The sequence below is a fragment of the Embiotoca jacksoni genome, unplaced genomic scaffold (genome assembly GCF_022577435.1).
Source record: "Embiotoca jacksoni isolate LCO1_2020_lvr unplaced genomic scaffold, fEmbJac1.0.p SCAF_18, whole genome shotgun sequence".
Taxonomy (NCBI): Eukaryota; Metazoa; Chordata; class Actinopteri; family Embiotocidae; genus Embiotoca; species Embiotoca jacksoni.
Genome location: NW_027185318.1, coordinates 10,324,134 through 10,342,377, shown reverse-complemented (window position 1 = coordinate 10,342,377; position 18,244 = coordinate 10,324,134). Strand labels below are relative to the sequence as shown.

The following is an 18,244-nucleotide window of genomic DNA, read 5'->3' as shown; positions in this document are numbered from 1 at the left end:
AATGCTTCATGCATGTTTCCTTCCAGTTGGTGGAGATTGGATGCGTTTCCATTAGCCCCCACCCTTCTGAATAATCACAGTTGGCTGTTTACAGCTCAGGCTCGGGGTTGCTTAGTTACTGCTGAGACGCTGAACTCAACAGGAGCTTTTACTTTAAACCTGCCACGCTACCACCACACTCTAAAATACTAAATATCAGATTTCACCTGAGGTAAAGTGATTGCTTTTATATTGCTATTGCCTATATTCTCTTTTTTTTCATCATTGTTTTTCAGTCTGTGTTTCATCCTGGAATATGTTCCTGTTTTATAGTGTCGAAGAAGTGGAGCTCCCATCGCAGCTGGGTGCCAGTCTTTCGCCCAGCGAGGAGCCTGCTACCAGACAGCGTGTGCAGGAGCAGGAGCGTTACGTGGAGAGTTTGCGACAGGAGATTCAGGCTGAACACAGACGGGCGGAGAGGGAGCTGGAAAGGGAGCAGGCCCACCTGCGGCAGCAGCACACCGAGAGTAAGTTCTCTTTTCACATGCTATGATGTTATTCATGCAGATATCAATCAAATAAAAAAAACTAATCTCAAATTCGTCATGGTTTTAAAACAAAATGGATAACCACAATACATTTAGTCTATTGACAAATAGCGTAGAAGGTTTCCAGTGCTAATGATTTCCATCTGTGAATCTTTACCCAACAGTCCAGCAGTGGATTTTGCAGGAGAAAAATCGCCTGACAACTGCAGAGCAGAGAATCACGCAGGAGTCTGGAGTTCAAGCAGACCTCCTCCCTGCGCCCTTCCTGGAGAGGTTAACAAGTCGCGTGTCCAGGGATCAGGAAGAACTTGCAGTGGATTGTCCAACCCAGGTGTTGAGGGCCAGGAAGAAAGCAGTGCAGGATGAGCTGCTGAAGCATCATGCCCTTCGACGCGCCGAGAGCCGCATCCGTCGGAAAAAGCTGCACTTGCAGCTGGAGAGAATCGCCAGCAAGCGGCATCTATTGGAAGCTAAGAGGGAGTTACAGCAGTTGGAGAAGGCTCTACCTCCAGGACCGGACAGCCCAGAGTCTCCTGAGCTGGAATTGCCCTCAAAGCTCCGAGGACGCCCATTTGTTTCTCGTAGACACTCATTTTCATCAGATCTCTTGTGCCGGCTCTACCCACAGAACACACCTATCTTTAAGTAAGTACAGTCACAACCTGGCCATAAATTTCAGCAGTTGCTTGTACCTCCTATATATATTTTTCCCCCTATTTTAGGTCTTCAGTATTAATGATGTTTATTTTTCTCTATCAACAGACACTTTCTCAAGAGAAACAGATCCACAGAACTGACTTTAAATTCATCCACAACGTCTGACTCCATCGGCAGCAGGAAATGGGTTTCAGATGAGTGTCTTCCTCGGGAAAGGACCCAAAGTTGTTCCGGCTCTATCGTCTCAGGACAAAGTCAGTCCTGTCAGAAAAGAGTGAGCTCCTCCGAAAAAATCAGACAAACTACCAAAGAGGAACCACAAGCTCAGCCGCGACGGGAACGGCCAGAGCGAAAGCCTCTGCTGCCAAACCGAGACCTGTCTTTTAAGAACCGATCGGACCAGAACTCAACACTTACAATCAAGTCACCACTTGGAACCACTTTGCTGCCAGTCAGCAAAGAAAATGTAGAAGGATCCACAAAAGACAAACCGAGTCCTGAGAATGCCCCTTTTCTGGATGTGAAAACCTCACACCACGGAGCTAACAGGGGGCTAGAAACCATCAACAAATCTTTCTCTCGTTCTGTTGGGCCCAGGATAAAAACAGCTCTGTCCAAAGTGTTCAGAAAACCACCCACAGGTGTGAATGGAGGACGGGTCCCCAAGCCTCTGGGGAGGATAGCAAGTAAATTTCACTGGAAAATAAGAAGAGACAAGAGCCTTAAGGACACCAAAATGAGTCAAAGCAAACGTGCCATTAAAACTGCTGTTTCATGTGAGGAGCTTGACCGAAGGACGCTGTTCGAGAGCGTCAGACAGAGGCGGTGGCACAGCACCGAGGCTCTGATGAACAAGACCAGCAGGTGGATAGACAGTCAGCAGGCGCTGGTCGGATGGGAGGAAGAACAAGAAGACGGGGACGATAGAAGATCAGACTGCGAGAGCCTTTTCTCTCTTGATTCTCTGTCCTCTGCTTATGCGACAGCCCTCACAGAGCAGCTGAGACACGAGGAGGCAGCTCAAAGCGAAGCAGACAGCGAAGACAGCCAAATGTCCAAAGATTCTCTGGCGACGGAGAGCAGTGGGAAATTCTCAACAGCGCAAAGACTAAACCAAATGGTTGCACCAACTTACTCACTGGTGACAGATTCTGCCCATTTGTCCATGCAGCACAATAGGACAGCAGAGACCGGTTTAGATCGGGACAGCTGTCCGAAACCTCTGGGGATCCCAACAGAGACTTACTGGAGTCAGCAAGGCTCCCCAAAGACAAGACGAATTGATGCAACAATGAAGCCCCCTTCTCAAAGCTCATTAGTAGCAGATTCCAGAGGCAGAGACACTGTACATAAATTGATTGAGGACTTTGGGCACATGCAGACCACTTCGACCAGCAGCCCGCGCTCGCTCAGCAGCTGCAGTGTGAGGGAGCCAGAAAACTTGACAATGCTCACCGATGCCTGGTCCTCCACCGACGCAGCAGAGAGTCCCGCCATTCACAGGGATTCTCTACCTTTCCAAAGAAAAATGATGCTCAGACACACAGAGAGCAGCAGCAGCAGCAGCAGCAGCAGCCCCAGTCCAGTCAGTATGAATCTGTCAGACTCACACAGCGGCTCTAGTAGCTGTAGTTCTACATCCACCAGCAAAGAACGTGTAAACGTAAAAGTGCAGGAGGTTTCAGGGTACTCACAGGCTTTCTCAGCAACACCAGAAGATGTCCAAAAGTCAGTTAACCAGAAGGATGGAGGATATTGTGTAGGGAAATTAGGACAATCCAAAAAAATGAGAAAAGCCGTTTTAGATATTCCCGACAGCAGAAGCAACGAACTTCAAGTATCCTTACCCACCTCAGATCAAACTGCTCGCGTGTCACTGACTGAGATTCCCCAAACCGTACAAGCGGCATCAGAACTTCTTCAGGTAGTTACAGCCGCACCTGAAATGGCTGCTGCTGATGTTACCATGTCATCTGACACTGAAATATGTAACTCATGCTGTCAGTCAGTAATGCATCTCTCTACAAATCCTCCTAACCAAGGACAAGTATTGGATGAGATGGCAGCCACCGCGAGTCCTTCCAAACCTTCCTCTGAAAAGGAAGCATTATCCAATGTAGATGGTGGAGCAGAAAAGCTGAGAGATGTGCAGTATCGTTCTAGGAATACTGAAGATGTATCACTTACCAGGGATGGAACCAAAGGCACCGAGCAGTCCGTCGCGCTCCAGCCGGAAGGTGTTAAATCGTCCTGTAAAAATTCCAGGAAGAGGAACAAAGACCGACAGGACGCTTTTATGGGCAGCCTGAAAATTCCAAAAAAGAGCAACAGCAGGGAGTTGGTAACTTTCTGCAGTACAGCAGGTGGCAGCCCGGAAGATATTTGGCCCGATGATAACGATAATACCAGCGACTCTAAAGAAGAGCAGTCTGCCCCGGAAACTGACAGCCAGGAAGTTGATTCTGTTCGTGTCGGTGGCCGCGTTAGACGAGATACAGTGGCTTCAGTGGCATCGCCAGTTTCTGATCTCATGAGCAGGAAACTTGAACAAAGTTGTGAAATCTTTAAGGACTCTTTGTTTGGACTTAAACGTGATAACAGAAGTTCACAGAATGTTCCCTCCCCGGGAGATAATAAGGTGGATAAAGCGGAAGATGTAACGATAAAGGAAGCATTTGCAGAAACAGAAGGGGGAGAAGACCCGGTTGATAACTGCAAAAAGCAAGAAAGTCGAAAACACGTATGCAAGTCAGATGCTATTTGTAGCGCTATTGATCTGAGGATCTCAGAAGTGGTGAAAGAGCACATGAAATTGTCACTGATTGGGAGTGACAGTGGCAGGAAGAGCAGGAGTCTGAATGTCTTGGCGTCATCTGCATGTCATTTTAGCTGTAACAGCGAGGAACATAGATGGACAAAAGAACAGCTAAGAGATGAAAGAGGTAAAAAAGGAACAATTGTCAGTGGACATCGTTCAGTGGAAAAAGTGATGAGCAGAAATACAATGGAGGAAAGTGAGGAGCTGACATCAGATATGTCAGCAGAATTGATGACTAGCCATGAGAGCAGCGTGCTTAAATGTACTGAAGTAACACAAACGATTAACGACGCTCCTAATTTTTCTGATGGAGCATCAAACAAGCCAGTTTTCAGGTCTTGTGTTTCTCAGAACTCTTCTGCCCAAAAAAACAACATTCAATCAAGTCTGACCTTGGACAGCCACAAAAGCTGTGAGCACTCTGTCAACGGCACTTTTCAACCAGTTAGTTTGTCCTCTGTGAGTGATTCCTTTTCAGCAAGGAAACGTATTGATTCTCAAGAAAACACAACAGAGAAAACAGCTTTATCTCAAGAAATGAATCCTGTAGGTAAACATGAAATAAGATCTCATCCTAACTCTGCTACCGATGATATTTGCTCAAACAAATTGGACAGCCAGACCTGTTTAGATGTTCCTGCTCTGAATGCTAAACTCAGCCCTAAATCCCGAGCTCAGCATCCAACCCCACAACTTCACCAAATACCCCATCAAACACTTTCCACCACTGGCAGCACAAAAGTAAACTGTGGCTGTTCTGTTTTACAAGATGTCAGTATGGAAGCCACATGCAGAGTTGAAAATAAAGTCCATTATTCAACCAAACAAAACTCGCCAAAGATTCAACATGATAAAACTAGTCCTGAATCATCTGCAGACGTCTGTTTATTAGCTGATGGAGGATCACATCAATTCAAACCACACATACGTAACAGCAACCAGAACATTGTTCCTCCTGGACCTGATGGAAACATCCAAACAGACCTAACAGAGAGCAAACCCTCCGTCACCGCACAGGATCAGTTCAGCTGTCGACATAAACATTCAGATAACTTAACTCAGACTTGTGTTGTCAATATGAATTACAATGACAAATCCCAAATGTTATCAAACTCCCAGTTTAAATTTGATGAAGTTCAACGAATCGACTGTAAAGGCGACAAAGCGGCTTGGACCCATCAGTTCGGGTCACAGGATCAAGAGTCAAAATCTAAAAGAATGCCCTTTGGTTCTGTTCAGGAACACAAAGTACCACAGGAAAATTGTAGCAGCAATACAAGTAGGTTTGGATCTGTAATGTCCAAAGAGGCCAAGACAAACACAACCAGTGTCACACTGGGTAATTCTGCTCTCCTGCCTAAAAAAGCCAAGACTAAGAGGTTCAGAAGGTCGAACGTCAAGACTTGTTCCACTTCTTCCTCGGACTCATCTCTGAAGTCATCAGATGAGGATGAGGAGGATAACAAAGCCACTAGAATGCATCAAAGCAGGCTGACACCTAAATGGGTTAAACTGAGCATTCAGAATGATGCCAAACAAGAAGTTAGACAGGACAGATATAACTATCCAGATAATTCTACTTCAGTGTCACCAATCAAATCTAAAATAAAGGCTTGTTCTGATGAGAATTCTGGTAAAAGCAAAGTTAAAATCGATAAAGATCACGCCTCAAAAAGACGCTCTTTACCTCTTCAAGTAATGTCACATAAGACAGTTGTGGAAAAAATCAGCCAGTGTGCAAAGAGAAGTGAACGAGAACATGCACAAAAGCGTCACGACTCCCCGATTCATTTTGCGTCCAGTGACATCAACCCTTTCGTTCACCAGTGGCAAGGCGGCGACTCAACGCAGCATTGCCACAAGAACCCGGCATTCGGAAGCGCTGCTGACCTGTCCTGCAAATCCCCGCTTTTGAACAGCTCTGAAAAACGTATCACCAGGTGCTGCAGTGTTGATAATGGTTTGAACGGGCAGAACTCTCCTTTCAATTCCCACCTCAGCACATATGCCACCGACAAGGGGCTTTCCAGTACGCTCAGCAGTGTGGAAGATTATAAAGAAAGAGCCTCTAAAACATCGCAGCTCAGACCCTGTGAACAGGAAAACTGCTCAGCCAATCCTCCTGGTGGTTTTGGTAACAGTTCCAGTCAAGTGGACGAACTCATGTTCGTTTACTCATCTGAGCAAGAGTCCCAGGCGAGGAAAACATATGCACAAAGGAGGAGGACATGCGAACACGGCACTCAAACCGAGTGTGTGTTTCAGATGGAAAGTAAAGGTCACAGCGGTGGAGCTCTAAAGAGGAAAGATCGCCATAAAAGGAGCAACACTGATGTACCTACAGCACAGAAAAGCAAAGTGGATATAAAGAAATCCACAACGTGGGCCAGTATGGAAAGCATGTCAGCTCACCTGTCCAAGCTCATCGACAGCACCTCGGACCTGCTGGGGGACGTCCAGGGAATGAGGACAGGTGACAAGTCCACTTCAAGGAGGAGTGTCAACCTGTCAGATCTTAGCATCTCTTGCAGTGAGTGTAATGACTGCACCAAGAGAGACTGCTCAACTCAAACAGCCACAGACGTTGGGATCCAGACTGAAAGGCTTGCAGAGAAGGAAGTCGTTCATCAAACACCCAGAGAAAAGTCGAACTCCCACGAAGTCAACGTGATTGTCCGAGTGATTGGCTCCGAGGTCGTCGGCGTCTCTCAAGACCAGAAAGTGCACTGCGTGGTGGAAACCAAGGCCGGCGCTGACGAAAAGATGCCGAGCACGCCTGACCTCCAATGTAACGCCTCTGCTGCCTCGCAGGCAGAGAACGACCCTCTCGAACCACCTCGCGTAAACGCCGACGGTCGAAGACACGCAACATCCGCTTCTTCTCAAGTTTCGAAGCAAAGCGTGTCCAAGGCGCTCGGCAACAGAAGTGTTGCCGTTTCCGAAATCACCCGCAAGTCGTCGAAGAACTGCTACCAAGAAAAGAGCAGCTCGTCTATAACAAACCACTCATCTGCCTTTTCGAAGAAACAGACCACCTATACAGACCGTGCGTCATCTCCCATTCTTACAGTTGGAACAAGGCTACGACTGAGGCATAAACAATCCACACCAAGTCTACCGAAATACAAAGAAACGAACCGTCCATCTGAGGAAGACGGCCTCATCATTCCTTCTGTTTCAGATGACAATCAAATGCCCGGACAGGATTGTGACGTTTCCCCCAGTAAATCAGAATCTGTATCACTTGAGAAGGTGAGCGAAATGTGTTGCTCCACTCCTAAAGGATCGGAGAAGGGCTCTCTAAGCCTCAGTTCATCACTGGATAGAGACACAGACACTGACAGGAGAAATGCAAACTATAAAGACCAGGAGAAGCATCAGCCCAGCTCCAAACGGCACATGACCTTCCCACAGTGGAGGACTTCTGCTGCGACAAACGGTTTAAATTTGCAGCACAACATTTCTCCCATAGGACTGACTGATGAGCGCAAACGGCAAGAATCCGACTTCACAAGTCGTGCAGTTGATTCTGGGGATTTTTGCGTTGATTCTTACAATCCATCCCCGGTCATCGAGAAGCCTGATCAGGATGACGACATGGTGTCACTGGCGCCCAGTGAGTGCAACACAGATGTGCTGGTGAACACTGAGCCTGTCACCAGCGTGTTTCCTCGTCAAGACCGCCAGAGAGTCCCAGAAGACCTCCCCATGCACAACAAGTTCACCAACTGGTCCGGCGTCAACTGTCAACAATCGAAATGCTCCAACAAAGTGACCACAAACTGTGCTGAGTGGGGCGAGATGGAGAGCTTCGGTTCAAACGGGGAATCTGTGGCGCCGAGTGGCAGAAGGGCAAGAGAGATAGTGAGGCTGCGACAGGAAAGAGAGCAGGTGATGGCGACAGTCAGCCTCAACGTGAACCCGACACCTTTGACCGTGGAGCTGGCAGAGGCCAAGCTGCACTACGGGCTGGGAGAGACGGACACGCTGTTAAAGATGCTGTCACCGAGGTCCAAAGAAGAGCTGAAACCGCTGAACTCCGCTCCCACCAAACAGCAGCTGTATGATCGGTAAGAAGACGGTTGAATCTTTATGTTGACATGATTCAATTGTCTTAAATTGAACATAGTGGGTAACATGTATATTTGTCTTCTTTTTTTGGGGAGGGGTGGGGGGGACACGAATTAGATGAAAAGATCAGAAAAACACCTGATTAAGAAATTGGTCAAAAAGGCTAAAACTCTGCCCAACACTCAATGTAGTCTTTCAATTCACGACAGACTTTTTCCGCTTTATAATACCACGTTATGTTTGTTCGTAAAAAAAAAAAAAAAAAAAAAAAAAAAAAAAAATATTGAGGTGCTGTAAAAACAACCAAAAGTTTCCTCTTTGACATCACTGGTGTTTTTGCATTTTATTTTTGTGATCTTCTCAGGCACCGCAGGAGTATCGAGGGTTTGAGGCAGGAGAGGGAGGAGCGGCTGCAGACTTATCGCAGAGCTCGTAGTCTCAGTCCCAGCAAACGCTCTCGGTCTTCTCCTCAAGAGGCCGTTTCCTCCTCCAAGGTGGCTGCTGCCATGCCCAGTCGGCGCAAAGAGTACCTGCAAAGGCTCCGCCAAGAGGTGATAGACAGCAGCAGGTGAGACACCGTCTTACAAAATCAAAGCACAATTGCCTCTTCAATCGTACATTTTTACATGCGTTCGCGAAATTGTTTATTCCCCAGAATACCGGACCCTCCAATGGGAGAAGGTCAGTATCCGTCTGACATTGAACAGCTGCTGCGTGACTACGGCCGAGCCCGGGAGGAAGCCAGGACGGAGATCGCAAAGGCACGAGAGCGACTGCGGGAGAGGACGGAGTTGGAGAAGAGGAGGCTCCAGCAGCAGGCCCTGTCTCAGGAAGTCAAGGTCAGATTTCTGTGTTATTACAAAGTTGTAATTAATTTCCTCCCGAGTGTCACAATATGACATTTTTAGTTTATGCCAATTTCAGAGAGAACAATTAAAGATCCCCTCCAGTTATGTTCAAAGATGTATAAAATACTTGGCTTTGAATAATAATGTGTTTCCCATGTGTTTTTTTTTTTTTTTTTTTTTTTTTTTTTTTAAATAAAGAAATTCTAATTACCTTGTTTGGAGGTCATAATATGACTTTAAAAAAAAATAATTTCAAAAGTTATAATTGGGTAATAATTCTCAGTCCATTTTCACTGCATGTGCAATGCAGCTTCAAGGTTTCCACGTCAAACTTGTTAAAGTTGCCGATTTTAGGTTTCCACAGACAAACTTTCCTATTTTACAGTATGATTTTGAAAACGGAGAACAGAGAAATCAGGAGGGTTTTTTCCATCAATAAAGGATTTTTTTTTTTTTTTTTTCATACCAAAACAGAGAACCTGAGGGTAAAAGTGTAATGTGTGCTGTATAATTAACCTGACTCCAGCTGACTTGTATTGGGCAGGATGACCTGAGGCACCGGACGAGGGTCAGCAACAGCACCCTGTGCACAGGATCCAGTCTGAGTCTTTCCTCTGGACCAACGTCAGGGTACAACAGTGGCAACGCTGGCCAACTACAGCATGGCAACAGACCAGTACTGACTGGACAGGTTGGTATTACAATTCTGCATGTTTCATTTGATTTGAACAAATTGAGACATAAGACGTATAAAACGGAATCTTTGGATGACTTTTACAGAGCTCGGTTTTACATATTTGTAGCATTTCTTTTTAATTCGGCGGCTCGGAGGCTCACTGTGTTGTTGCTGCTTGTCTTTGTTCAGATCAAAGGGTTCCAGGACGAAGGGCTGAAGGTCAGGACACGTCCTCTTCTATGTGGCCCACAGAGTGTGAAGACACCGAGAGCCTGGCTGTCAGCCCAGGGTAACGGCAGGACGGCGACTCACACACCTCAAACAGACTTGGGCAAAACAGTCGTAGAGTATGTTCAAATACAAGGCAATAGTACGTTTTGTGCTACAAAAAAAAATAATCAGAGCCTATTTCAGCTTTTGATAATTGACTTCTTTTGAAGCTTTGGCATTATTTCAAAAATACAGAAACCAATTTATATACTGTATACGGCCATATTTGCCATACATTTTTCCCCAGGTCTGTCACCAATGTCAGTGTCCCTCTTTCCTGCATCCTCTGTATCTGAATTCAATCTTAATTACCATGTGTTTTATCAGATGTCCGCCTCGAGCCGCCCGTCAGCGGGTTTGAGCCCCTGATGACTTCATCTCCATCACCTCCGACTTGTTCACGTCAACGCACCGCCTCTTTTGGCTCCTCCTCTTCCATTTCCACGGTCTATCAGGACATCACATCCAGCCTCCTCGGTCGAGCTCTGGCTGAGGTAATACAGACCTGAATTTAAATAAGTTGATTTAAGTCAAACCTGTTGTGTGAGAGGAATTTACTTAAGACTACTCTCTACTTATGTCAAAAGACTCGCATACTCATTGACTGTACGTTAGAAAAGTTCTACAAGTTTTTAACCTACTCAGATATTTGTTTTGAGGTTGTTTTGTGATCTTTCTTCTTTCAGGTGCGTCTAGCTTCCTCTGGGGACTTGGGTAATCTGGTGATGGGTAAAGCCACAGCAGGCTGGAGGTGAGTTCGGTCATTTCCCAATATTGAGCTTGTCCAAAAGTTATTGACCCCTTGAGACAATCTCCTTCCATCTACTGTTTCAGGATTTCCCCTCAGTCGGCTCTGAGATCATCTCAAGCAGCTACGAAGTGAAAGATTCACTTCACGATCATCATTTATGTGCTGATATATTAAGTCTGACTTTATTTAGGTACCAAGGAGAAGAGCGAGGGATTCAGGCGTACTACAAGCCCTCCTCCAGGCCGTCCATCCATGGCTTCCTGGGGGTCGGGCAGCTGGACAGACCCCTGGACAGCCTGTGGGACGTAATCTGCCAGCTGTCCAGGAGCCACATGTATAATCAGTCGGTCCGTTCTGCGTGGACACGACCACTAGATGACAGCACTCAGCTGGGTGAGCTCGCATCACTACACAGTCAATATGCTCATATAGTTTCTGTACATTTTAATATCAGTACATTTAATCAACAACTTGACGTAATCTGAATTTTAACAATTTCTTGAGCATTTCCGTTTCACGCTACTTTATGCGTCATTTTCTATTTTTAAATTCAGTATACAATACTGATGGTAGATGGTTATATAAGGAAAGCTTATGTAATGCAAAAGTTGACTTGCAAAAATATTGTGTATAGTAGCTCAAATTTAAATATAATTTTTTTTTTTTTTGTCTTGACAGCAAAACTATTTATATTTTTGCAAGGCATTAATAGACCCCACAAATTCACTTCATATGATGCATCTGCATCCATTAACTATCTCTCCTACAGTACAGTCTCATTCATCACTGCCAGGTTTCTTGTATTGCATAGCCAACCGTATTCTCACAGCTGCAGTATGTTTGCATGTATTGCAGTACGTCATTTGGCCTTTTTTTTTTTTACTTAATCTACACATTTTTTAACTCACCAGCGTTTTATTCAGTTTGTTTCTACACAGAGATGTTGACTTTATTATTGAAAGTATGCTAAAATCATATCATGAATATGTGATTTTTTTTTTTTTTTAATGGAAGTGGAGATAAAGAAAGTTGTTTTCCGACCTTATTAACTGATAAAGTTCTCAGTTGTTTTATTTCCAGGTTTTTAAATCCACCGTGTTTGACCAGTCCGATGCATCTGTTTTTCTGTTTAGTTTACATTCTAACAGATCCGTCCACCTGTCACCTCAGCCAGCCGCGGGACTTCTGCTGCATCAGCACCGAGTCCAAACAGGTAAGCACAGCTGCAAAATCAACCAGCCGGACCGGATGATTACCGCTCGTCTCCCGAGCAAAAAGTCCAGGGAGCATTTTCAGCTTTCGCACGCTTTACTTTAAGGGAGAAATTTCCATTTGCTGGTATTAGTGTGGCGTGCGAACAGCAATTTACCAGCATGCCGTAGAGTTCCTCATCCACAACATATAAAACACGCTTTTGAAAATGGCCACAGAACTCAAAGCGCAAACAACACTGACCCAGAGGCGGTGGGTGTGGAGTAAACCGTGTTAGCTGTTGCTTATCAGTGTCGGTGTACAGTTGCCTCTCGGCTGATCAAAGGCTGCGCCGTCTGTTTTATTGATGGTTTTTCTCCCTACGCCTCAGGGTGGTCTGTGCGTGCTGGCAATGCAGTCTGTGTTTGAGGAGTCTCTGCCTCGTCCCAGCGTGGACGCCATTCGGGGGGAGATGATGCCAAGCTGCTGGGTCCTGCAGCCGGTTACACATAACGGACAGGAAGTCACCAGGGTCATCTACCTGCTGCAGGTAAACTCATCCACCGGCTCATGTGCACTCAGATGTCAGTTTACTACGTGTATATAAAAGTAATGCGGTCACATTCAAAACAACAATAAATCCTACCACGGTGAAGCTTGTCATGTTCAGTTTTTGTTGAAACTGTTTTGGAGAGGTGTTTATTCAACTGTATAATCACTTCGGAAACAGCAGCTTGCGGTGCTGTTGTAATAAATTTGATCCCGTTTCTGTCAATGAGGGCAGCTTGAATAACAGAAACACCTCTCTGAATATTGGGCAGCACCACGGGGGCACTTTCATGAAGGTAGTTTTAGTAGAAGCTTTATTAGTTTTACTCAGTTGTCCCTAATAAACTGACAACTGAGTGTGTATGTTGTGCTCAGTGGCGACACGGCAATTTGTGGGGTGGCAGAGTTGAATGTAATATTGCGGTTGACTAACGTAGGCGTGAAAGTTAATGCGTGTCAAAACAGTAACATTAATGTACAACTTCCACAATGTAATGTCAAAGCACAGTGAAGGGATTAAACCCAGCGAGCAAGAACATGAAGTAGATCGTTTAATAAACATCTGATATTCAGTAACTTCCCTGACTAATACAACATTATTACAATTACATGAGTGTCCAGTTAGTGTAGGAGTCTCCTACCTTTTTTTCCTCGGAGAATTATTTCGACAAAATGAAAGTGTCCAAGAGCTACTCATGTCTGTAAATTTGATTGGATAGAAATTCAAACAAGTTTTCCAAGTGTTATATTGCATATTGTTTGAACCTTCAATCAGCTACTCGGAAACGGGTACCTAGATTTGTCTATTCAGATTGTAATTGGCTTCATTTTGTTCTTTTCCAGCTGGACTTAGGAACTCCATCTTTTCCCCAGCGACTCTTGAACACCGTTGCTAGGAGACAGGCTGCTGTCATCGCTGACCTGGACGTTTTCCTCGCTTCGTCACTCCACAGGACAGACGAAGACGCATTCGCAGTGAGCACTTAGACTAAACTGTCTCCAACATGGAGTTAGTCTGTCGTTAAAATTTGCACCTAAAATTTAATTTACTTGACTTTTTTTTTTTTATTATTATTATTTCAAGGGCACTGTTATGTTTATATCCAGAAGACAAGTTAAAGCAGCTTTTTTTGAGTTATTTTTTGTAATAAAATATTGATATTTTTATACGTAAATGAAGGCTTTTAACAATCTATTTAACCAAAGATTCATTAGAACTGAATGACTCGGCATTACAGATTTTTTTTTAATATTTCATTTAGGTTTAGACAGCTTATAGGGAGCAATGCTATTTCCCACCTAATCCTTTTTTTTTCAGTTTATAAAATGGATTAATAATTCTGTTGCACTCGGATAAGTAGCTGCCACAAAGTTCCCCTAATGTCTGTTAGCAATAAGGTATATTTTAATTCCTACCATATTGTAACATTTACATTGAAGTTTAAGAGGTGTTCAGTGAATACAGTAATTCAAAGTTCCACTGATTTGATGTACATTGAATACACGCGGGTGTTTACTTTTTTTTTTAATCAGTCTATAGATGAAGCCAGTTCTGTTCATGTTTTCAAGCCACCAACACACAAGTTCAAGAGCTCCCTCATGTACGGTCATGATACAAATAGAGCATACTGTACGATACCCGTTATGTAATATTCACGAACTGCTCCTTCTTGGCTACATTTGTGGACTCTGAGAATTTCCCCGGACACCGCACAGTTCACCTTTTTAATGGTCGTAATTCAGCAGAAAATGAACTTCAAATGTCCGTCAGTTAGTTCTCCGGTAAAAATGGGAAAAGAAAGTGTATCTTTGCTGCAGTATGTATTCGATAGTAGCACCTTGTAGTTACAAGGTTAACGCCACCTGAAGGGATGCTTAGAGATGATCCTGTTACTCTTTAGCCACGGAGCGTAGTGTGCGTTTTTATCTGTATGAGCACTGCAAATGTTAACGGCAGAAAAGTAGGAAAAAAAAAAGAAAGATGTTTTGTTAGCAAACCAGGGAGGCGGTAAGTTGGGAGCTTTTGGATGTAACTTTGAACCACGAGCTGCTGGTTCATGCCCCCGTGTCAAACATGTGGCCTTTTTTTTTTTTTTTTTTCATAACTAAAGTGTTCGTTAGTTATGGAAACTACAAACCATCTCCAGGGACAAGTCCTCTCATACTTTATGGTACCCTAAATTTACATAAGCTGAGTTTTAAGGGCTTCTATTTTCACTTGTTAGTGTTTGTATTTATTTTGTTTCCACCGTTTGAAATGCTGTTGAATGTGTTTTATAGTTGTTGTTTGTTTTTTTTGTTTTTTTTATGAGCAAAGCACCGTGCGGCGTGTCTGCTTGCACAAAACGTTTTATGCATTTCTTAACGTTGCATATTAAAGAGTGATTTTGTTTTTGTTTGCGTTGAAACTATGCAGCAGGCAGGACTTCTCTCAGTCAAAGCTGGTTCACCTGTATCCACATATGAAGCCATATTATTTACAGTGGTAGTTTGTAGGTTCAGGACGATTTTGGCTCTGCAGCCGCAGCGGTCAATTTGATTAAAACACGTTCCCGGAAGAACCAAAGAGAAAGAGACAAGTGAAGGGATGCAGTGACGACTTTTTGTACTGATTTTTAAAAAAAAATTTTTTTTTATGTATATCTACCTATTTCAAGTGCTTATTCCTTTCTGTAAAAAGCATTGTTATTTATGTTTTGGCAGTGTATTGTACATGTATTTTATTATTAAAAAAAACAACAACACATACTTACTGTTTCTAATAAGCTGTTATTTGGCTGTTTTTTTTTAGTTTTTTTTAAAAATGAAAACAATAAATATTTTGAAGTGAAATGTTGTTTTCCTGTTTTGTGTTTTATTTATCTAATGTTTATTAGACATACCAAAGTGTTAAAAGTCCATTAAAACCCTAAAAGACAATCACGTAACGTAAGTGCAATTTGTGTTTAAGATGCATCCGCTGCTGTTGTTTGAAGGTAAGTTAATGTTGAAAGCTTTTGTCTTTGTTTGTTAAGGGTGGGGGGGGGAGGGACTGTAGACAAACATCTTGATATTTGTCAAACAAAGTGGTGTTGAAATATACCCGGTAATTTCTCTAAACCCTGAGGGGTTAAGAACACTTTGTTTTTTGTTTGTCTTCTGGTCTTCAGTACTGAATGTAACTCCATTATGTCACTGCATGTGTGTGTCTTTGTCTATTTTGAGCACATTAGATCACGCAACTCTGCAAGTTTTATCGAGACATTAAACAGTTTATGTTTCACTGTCCCCTCGAGGAAGTGCTTAATGTTTCAATAATTACATCAAGGCAGTGATATAATTTCAATGATTCCAGATTATTGTAGTGGAAGATTTCCTTTGAGACAAGTTTATCTTGTTTTCTAACACTGTCTGTCTGTGTCTCATCTGACAGGTGTACCCACCCCGGTAGTATCTGAAGGACAGCCTTTGCAATGTGAGGATTATTTTTTTTTCTCCCGGACTTGTTTCCAGACCGCTCCTCTGTGGCCTGCATTTAAATGGCACGCAGAGGCAGCAGTGGAGGTGACATTTGTGAGAGGGTCTCAGGGTGGATGGGTGGGTGTTGTGTATATGCGATTAGAGCCCGGTCTGGGCGGGGTGGAGTTCACTGGAGGGGGAGGGGGGTAGTGCACAAGAGATCAGAAGTGTCTCTGCCATTTAGAGTCACCAGCTCTTGTCAGGAATGTCCGTCCCCTGCGCGCCCAGATCATGTACTGGATGCGCCAACTTTATTTTTAACCCGGCAGGGTGGGTCAATCGCTGGCTTTCGGGAATGACCGTGGAGCGCACGGCGCCTGCAGCCCCTTTCCCTCGTCCCCCGTACTGGACCGAGCCCTCCTCGCGCTGTGGAGACATCCGTGCGCTCTGACCAGGACCCGCTGCTTCAATGGGATTATAATTGGTGTGTTGGCTGGGAGAAGGCTCAAGATATAAACACTCTCGGACGGGACAACTTCCAGAAGCAAGTAAGTGTGAATTGAAGACTAAACTTATTGCTAAATTAAATTATTGCTCTTCAGCCAAATAGTTTCTATTACCGGTCACTAAATGGTGTTCATTCCTTTTAGACTGCTTTTGTTCAAAGTTGTTTGTGGGTGAGCTACAAGTTTCCTCCAAACCACCTGTTGGTTTAAACTGCCATGTTTGATAACGATGTAGTCATTATTCACAACTGTAGACTAATTGGTTTCATTTTGCTGGTAAACTCCAGTGACTCTCTGTCTTAATTAAGCTTAAAATCTGTAAATTCGAAAGTTGTAAGTTTGTTATCTCTTAGTGTAAGAAGGCCGCGCCGAGGTGCGTTGATAAAATTGCGCACAAATACGCAAATGCGCGCGTTTGCGCACGTAAATGAGCTTTCCAAAAGTTGTTATCATGTTAACCAGTATTGGAGAAAGTATTCAGACCCTTTACTAAGTTAAAAAATAGAGATATTACATTAAAAAAGTAATCAGATCCAAGAAAAATTCCCACATTGAAGATCATAGTTGAGAGTAATAACGTGTAAGTGACGTACTTGCGTAAAAACAAGTGGTAACGCCAGGGCCGTCACACTGTTCAAAGTAAAAGTATCAAGAAAAAGCGCCCCCTGTGAAGCTGCTTAGTAATAATACTCCAAAAACGAAATATAATGAGACGTTTTGTGTAAGTAGCATTTCACTGTTGTAGCTAGAGTTGGAGTTGATTTTATACTTATGGGGGAGTTAATTCTACAGCTGCATCACAATTTACAAGCCTGTTATAATTTGTGTGTGTAAAATTTCCTTAATCTGTCCGAAATTTTGTGGAGTATAAATTGCCTAATTGGTCACATGGCAGAAAAATACTCAACAAAAATACAGCTTGCCTAAAATATGTACGTCGTGGAAAGTTATCTGGATTACATCAAACATTAGTGGGGAAGTGTAACTGTTACATGTCATCTATTTTACTTTATTTTAAAACCCCTAGCAATCTGTTCCCACCCTCGGTCGAAAACAGTGGGTTGGCTTTTCAAAAAGACTTAAGAAATGAAATGTTCCCTGCACAAAGCAGACATTCCCTCTTATTCCCCTTAAAAGGACAAGTGTGAGTGTGTCGCCCCGTCTGGAGGAGCAGAGACTTTAGTGTAAACACACTGGAATAGTTTACTATCGATCCCTTACAACTCTTGCAAGATCACGCTCAGTAGTGTTGCAGTCAAAACAATATTGACCACAACTAAAAGGAGCTTCTTTCACAGCTCTCTGTACACAATCAATGGTCAGTATGGATTTATGCATAGAGCCTTTTGTCACATTCGCTTTTCACTTTGTTTTTCTTGTTAAAAGTCATGAGTAGCTGTTAGTTTGGTGTCGATTCAACAATCCCCTTCCAGACTGATCTCTGTCCACTTTATGTTTATGTCTCAGATTTACTTTGCTCTCAGCTAGAACCCAGGCTCCCCTCTCCTCAGTCCAGTTGCTGCTGCTTCAGTTTCACAAACACACACACACACACACACACACACAAACTGTAGGTCACACATCTTGACCACACCCATCTCTTATTTCATCCTCTCCATCTAACTGTGTGCTGCTCAGAATAATGTGCATCCCAGACGGCTAATGTGTGCTGCTCAGAAGGGTAGTACGAGCATCACCATGCAGTTTATTTACAGCCGGGAGGATGGCTTTCAGAGTTGTTATTCAACTCGGGGGTGGGGGCTTATTTCGTATTTACATTGAGAATATTTCATTACAATGTAGTTTTCCATTTAAAGAAGGGAAATTGTTGCAATCAAGTATCGGAAAGGTTACCGTAGAGGAATAACATTCGAAGTCGGTGTACCTTCGGAGAGAAAATCTCATTCACACCTTTTAATAGTTTTTTTTCCAAGTGCTCCAA

At 43.7% G+C, this 18,244-nt stretch overlaps 2 protein-coding genes across 3 annotated transcripts in view; both read left to right on the top strand.

The window, feature by feature from the left end:
- stard9 (StAR-related lipid transfer (START) domain containing 9) overlaps positions 1 to 15,190 on the top strand; it is a 38,287-nt gene extending 23,097 nt beyond the window's left edge. For both annotated transcript variants that reach the window (XM_069152706.1, XM_069152705.1), the window contains exons 20-32: positions 313 to 506; positions 692 to 1,172; positions 1,290 to 8,072; positions 8,438 to 8,641; positions 8,729 to 8,912; positions 9,466 to 9,612; positions 9,787 to 9,886; positions 10,195 to 10,361; positions 10,554 to 10,618; positions 10,809 to 11,011; positions 11,752 to 11,831; positions 12,201 to 12,359; positions 13,202 to 15,190. In XM_069152706.1, coding sequence (XP_069008807.1) covers positions 313 to 506; positions 692 to 1,172; positions 1,290 to 8,072; positions 8,438 to 8,641; positions 8,729 to 8,912; positions 9,466 to 9,612; positions 9,787 to 9,886; positions 10,195 to 10,361; positions 10,554 to 10,618; positions 10,809 to 11,011; positions 11,752 to 11,831; positions 12,201 to 12,359; positions 13,202 to 13,345 — 8,911 coding nt within the window. In that variant the 3' untranslated portion in view covers positions 13,346 to 15,190. The remainder of the gene's footprint in view (positions 1 to 312; positions 507 to 691; positions 1,173 to 1,289; positions 8,073 to 8,437; positions 8,642 to 8,728; positions 8,913 to 9,465; positions 9,613 to 9,786; positions 9,887 to 10,194; positions 10,362 to 10,553; positions 10,619 to 10,808; positions 11,012 to 11,751; positions 11,832 to 12,200; positions 12,360 to 13,201) is intronic.
- Positions 15,191 to 16,067: 877 nt separating this feature from the next.
- The window catches only part of sptb (spectrin, beta, erythrocytic), a 69,527-nt gene continuing 67,350 nt past the window's right edge, over positions 16,068 to 18,244 (top strand). Inside the window, exon 1 of the mRNA XM_069152701.1 lies at positions 16,068 to 16,344. The gene's annotated coding sequence lies outside the window, so the exon portion shown is untranslated. The remainder of the gene's footprint in view (positions 16,345 to 18,244) is intronic.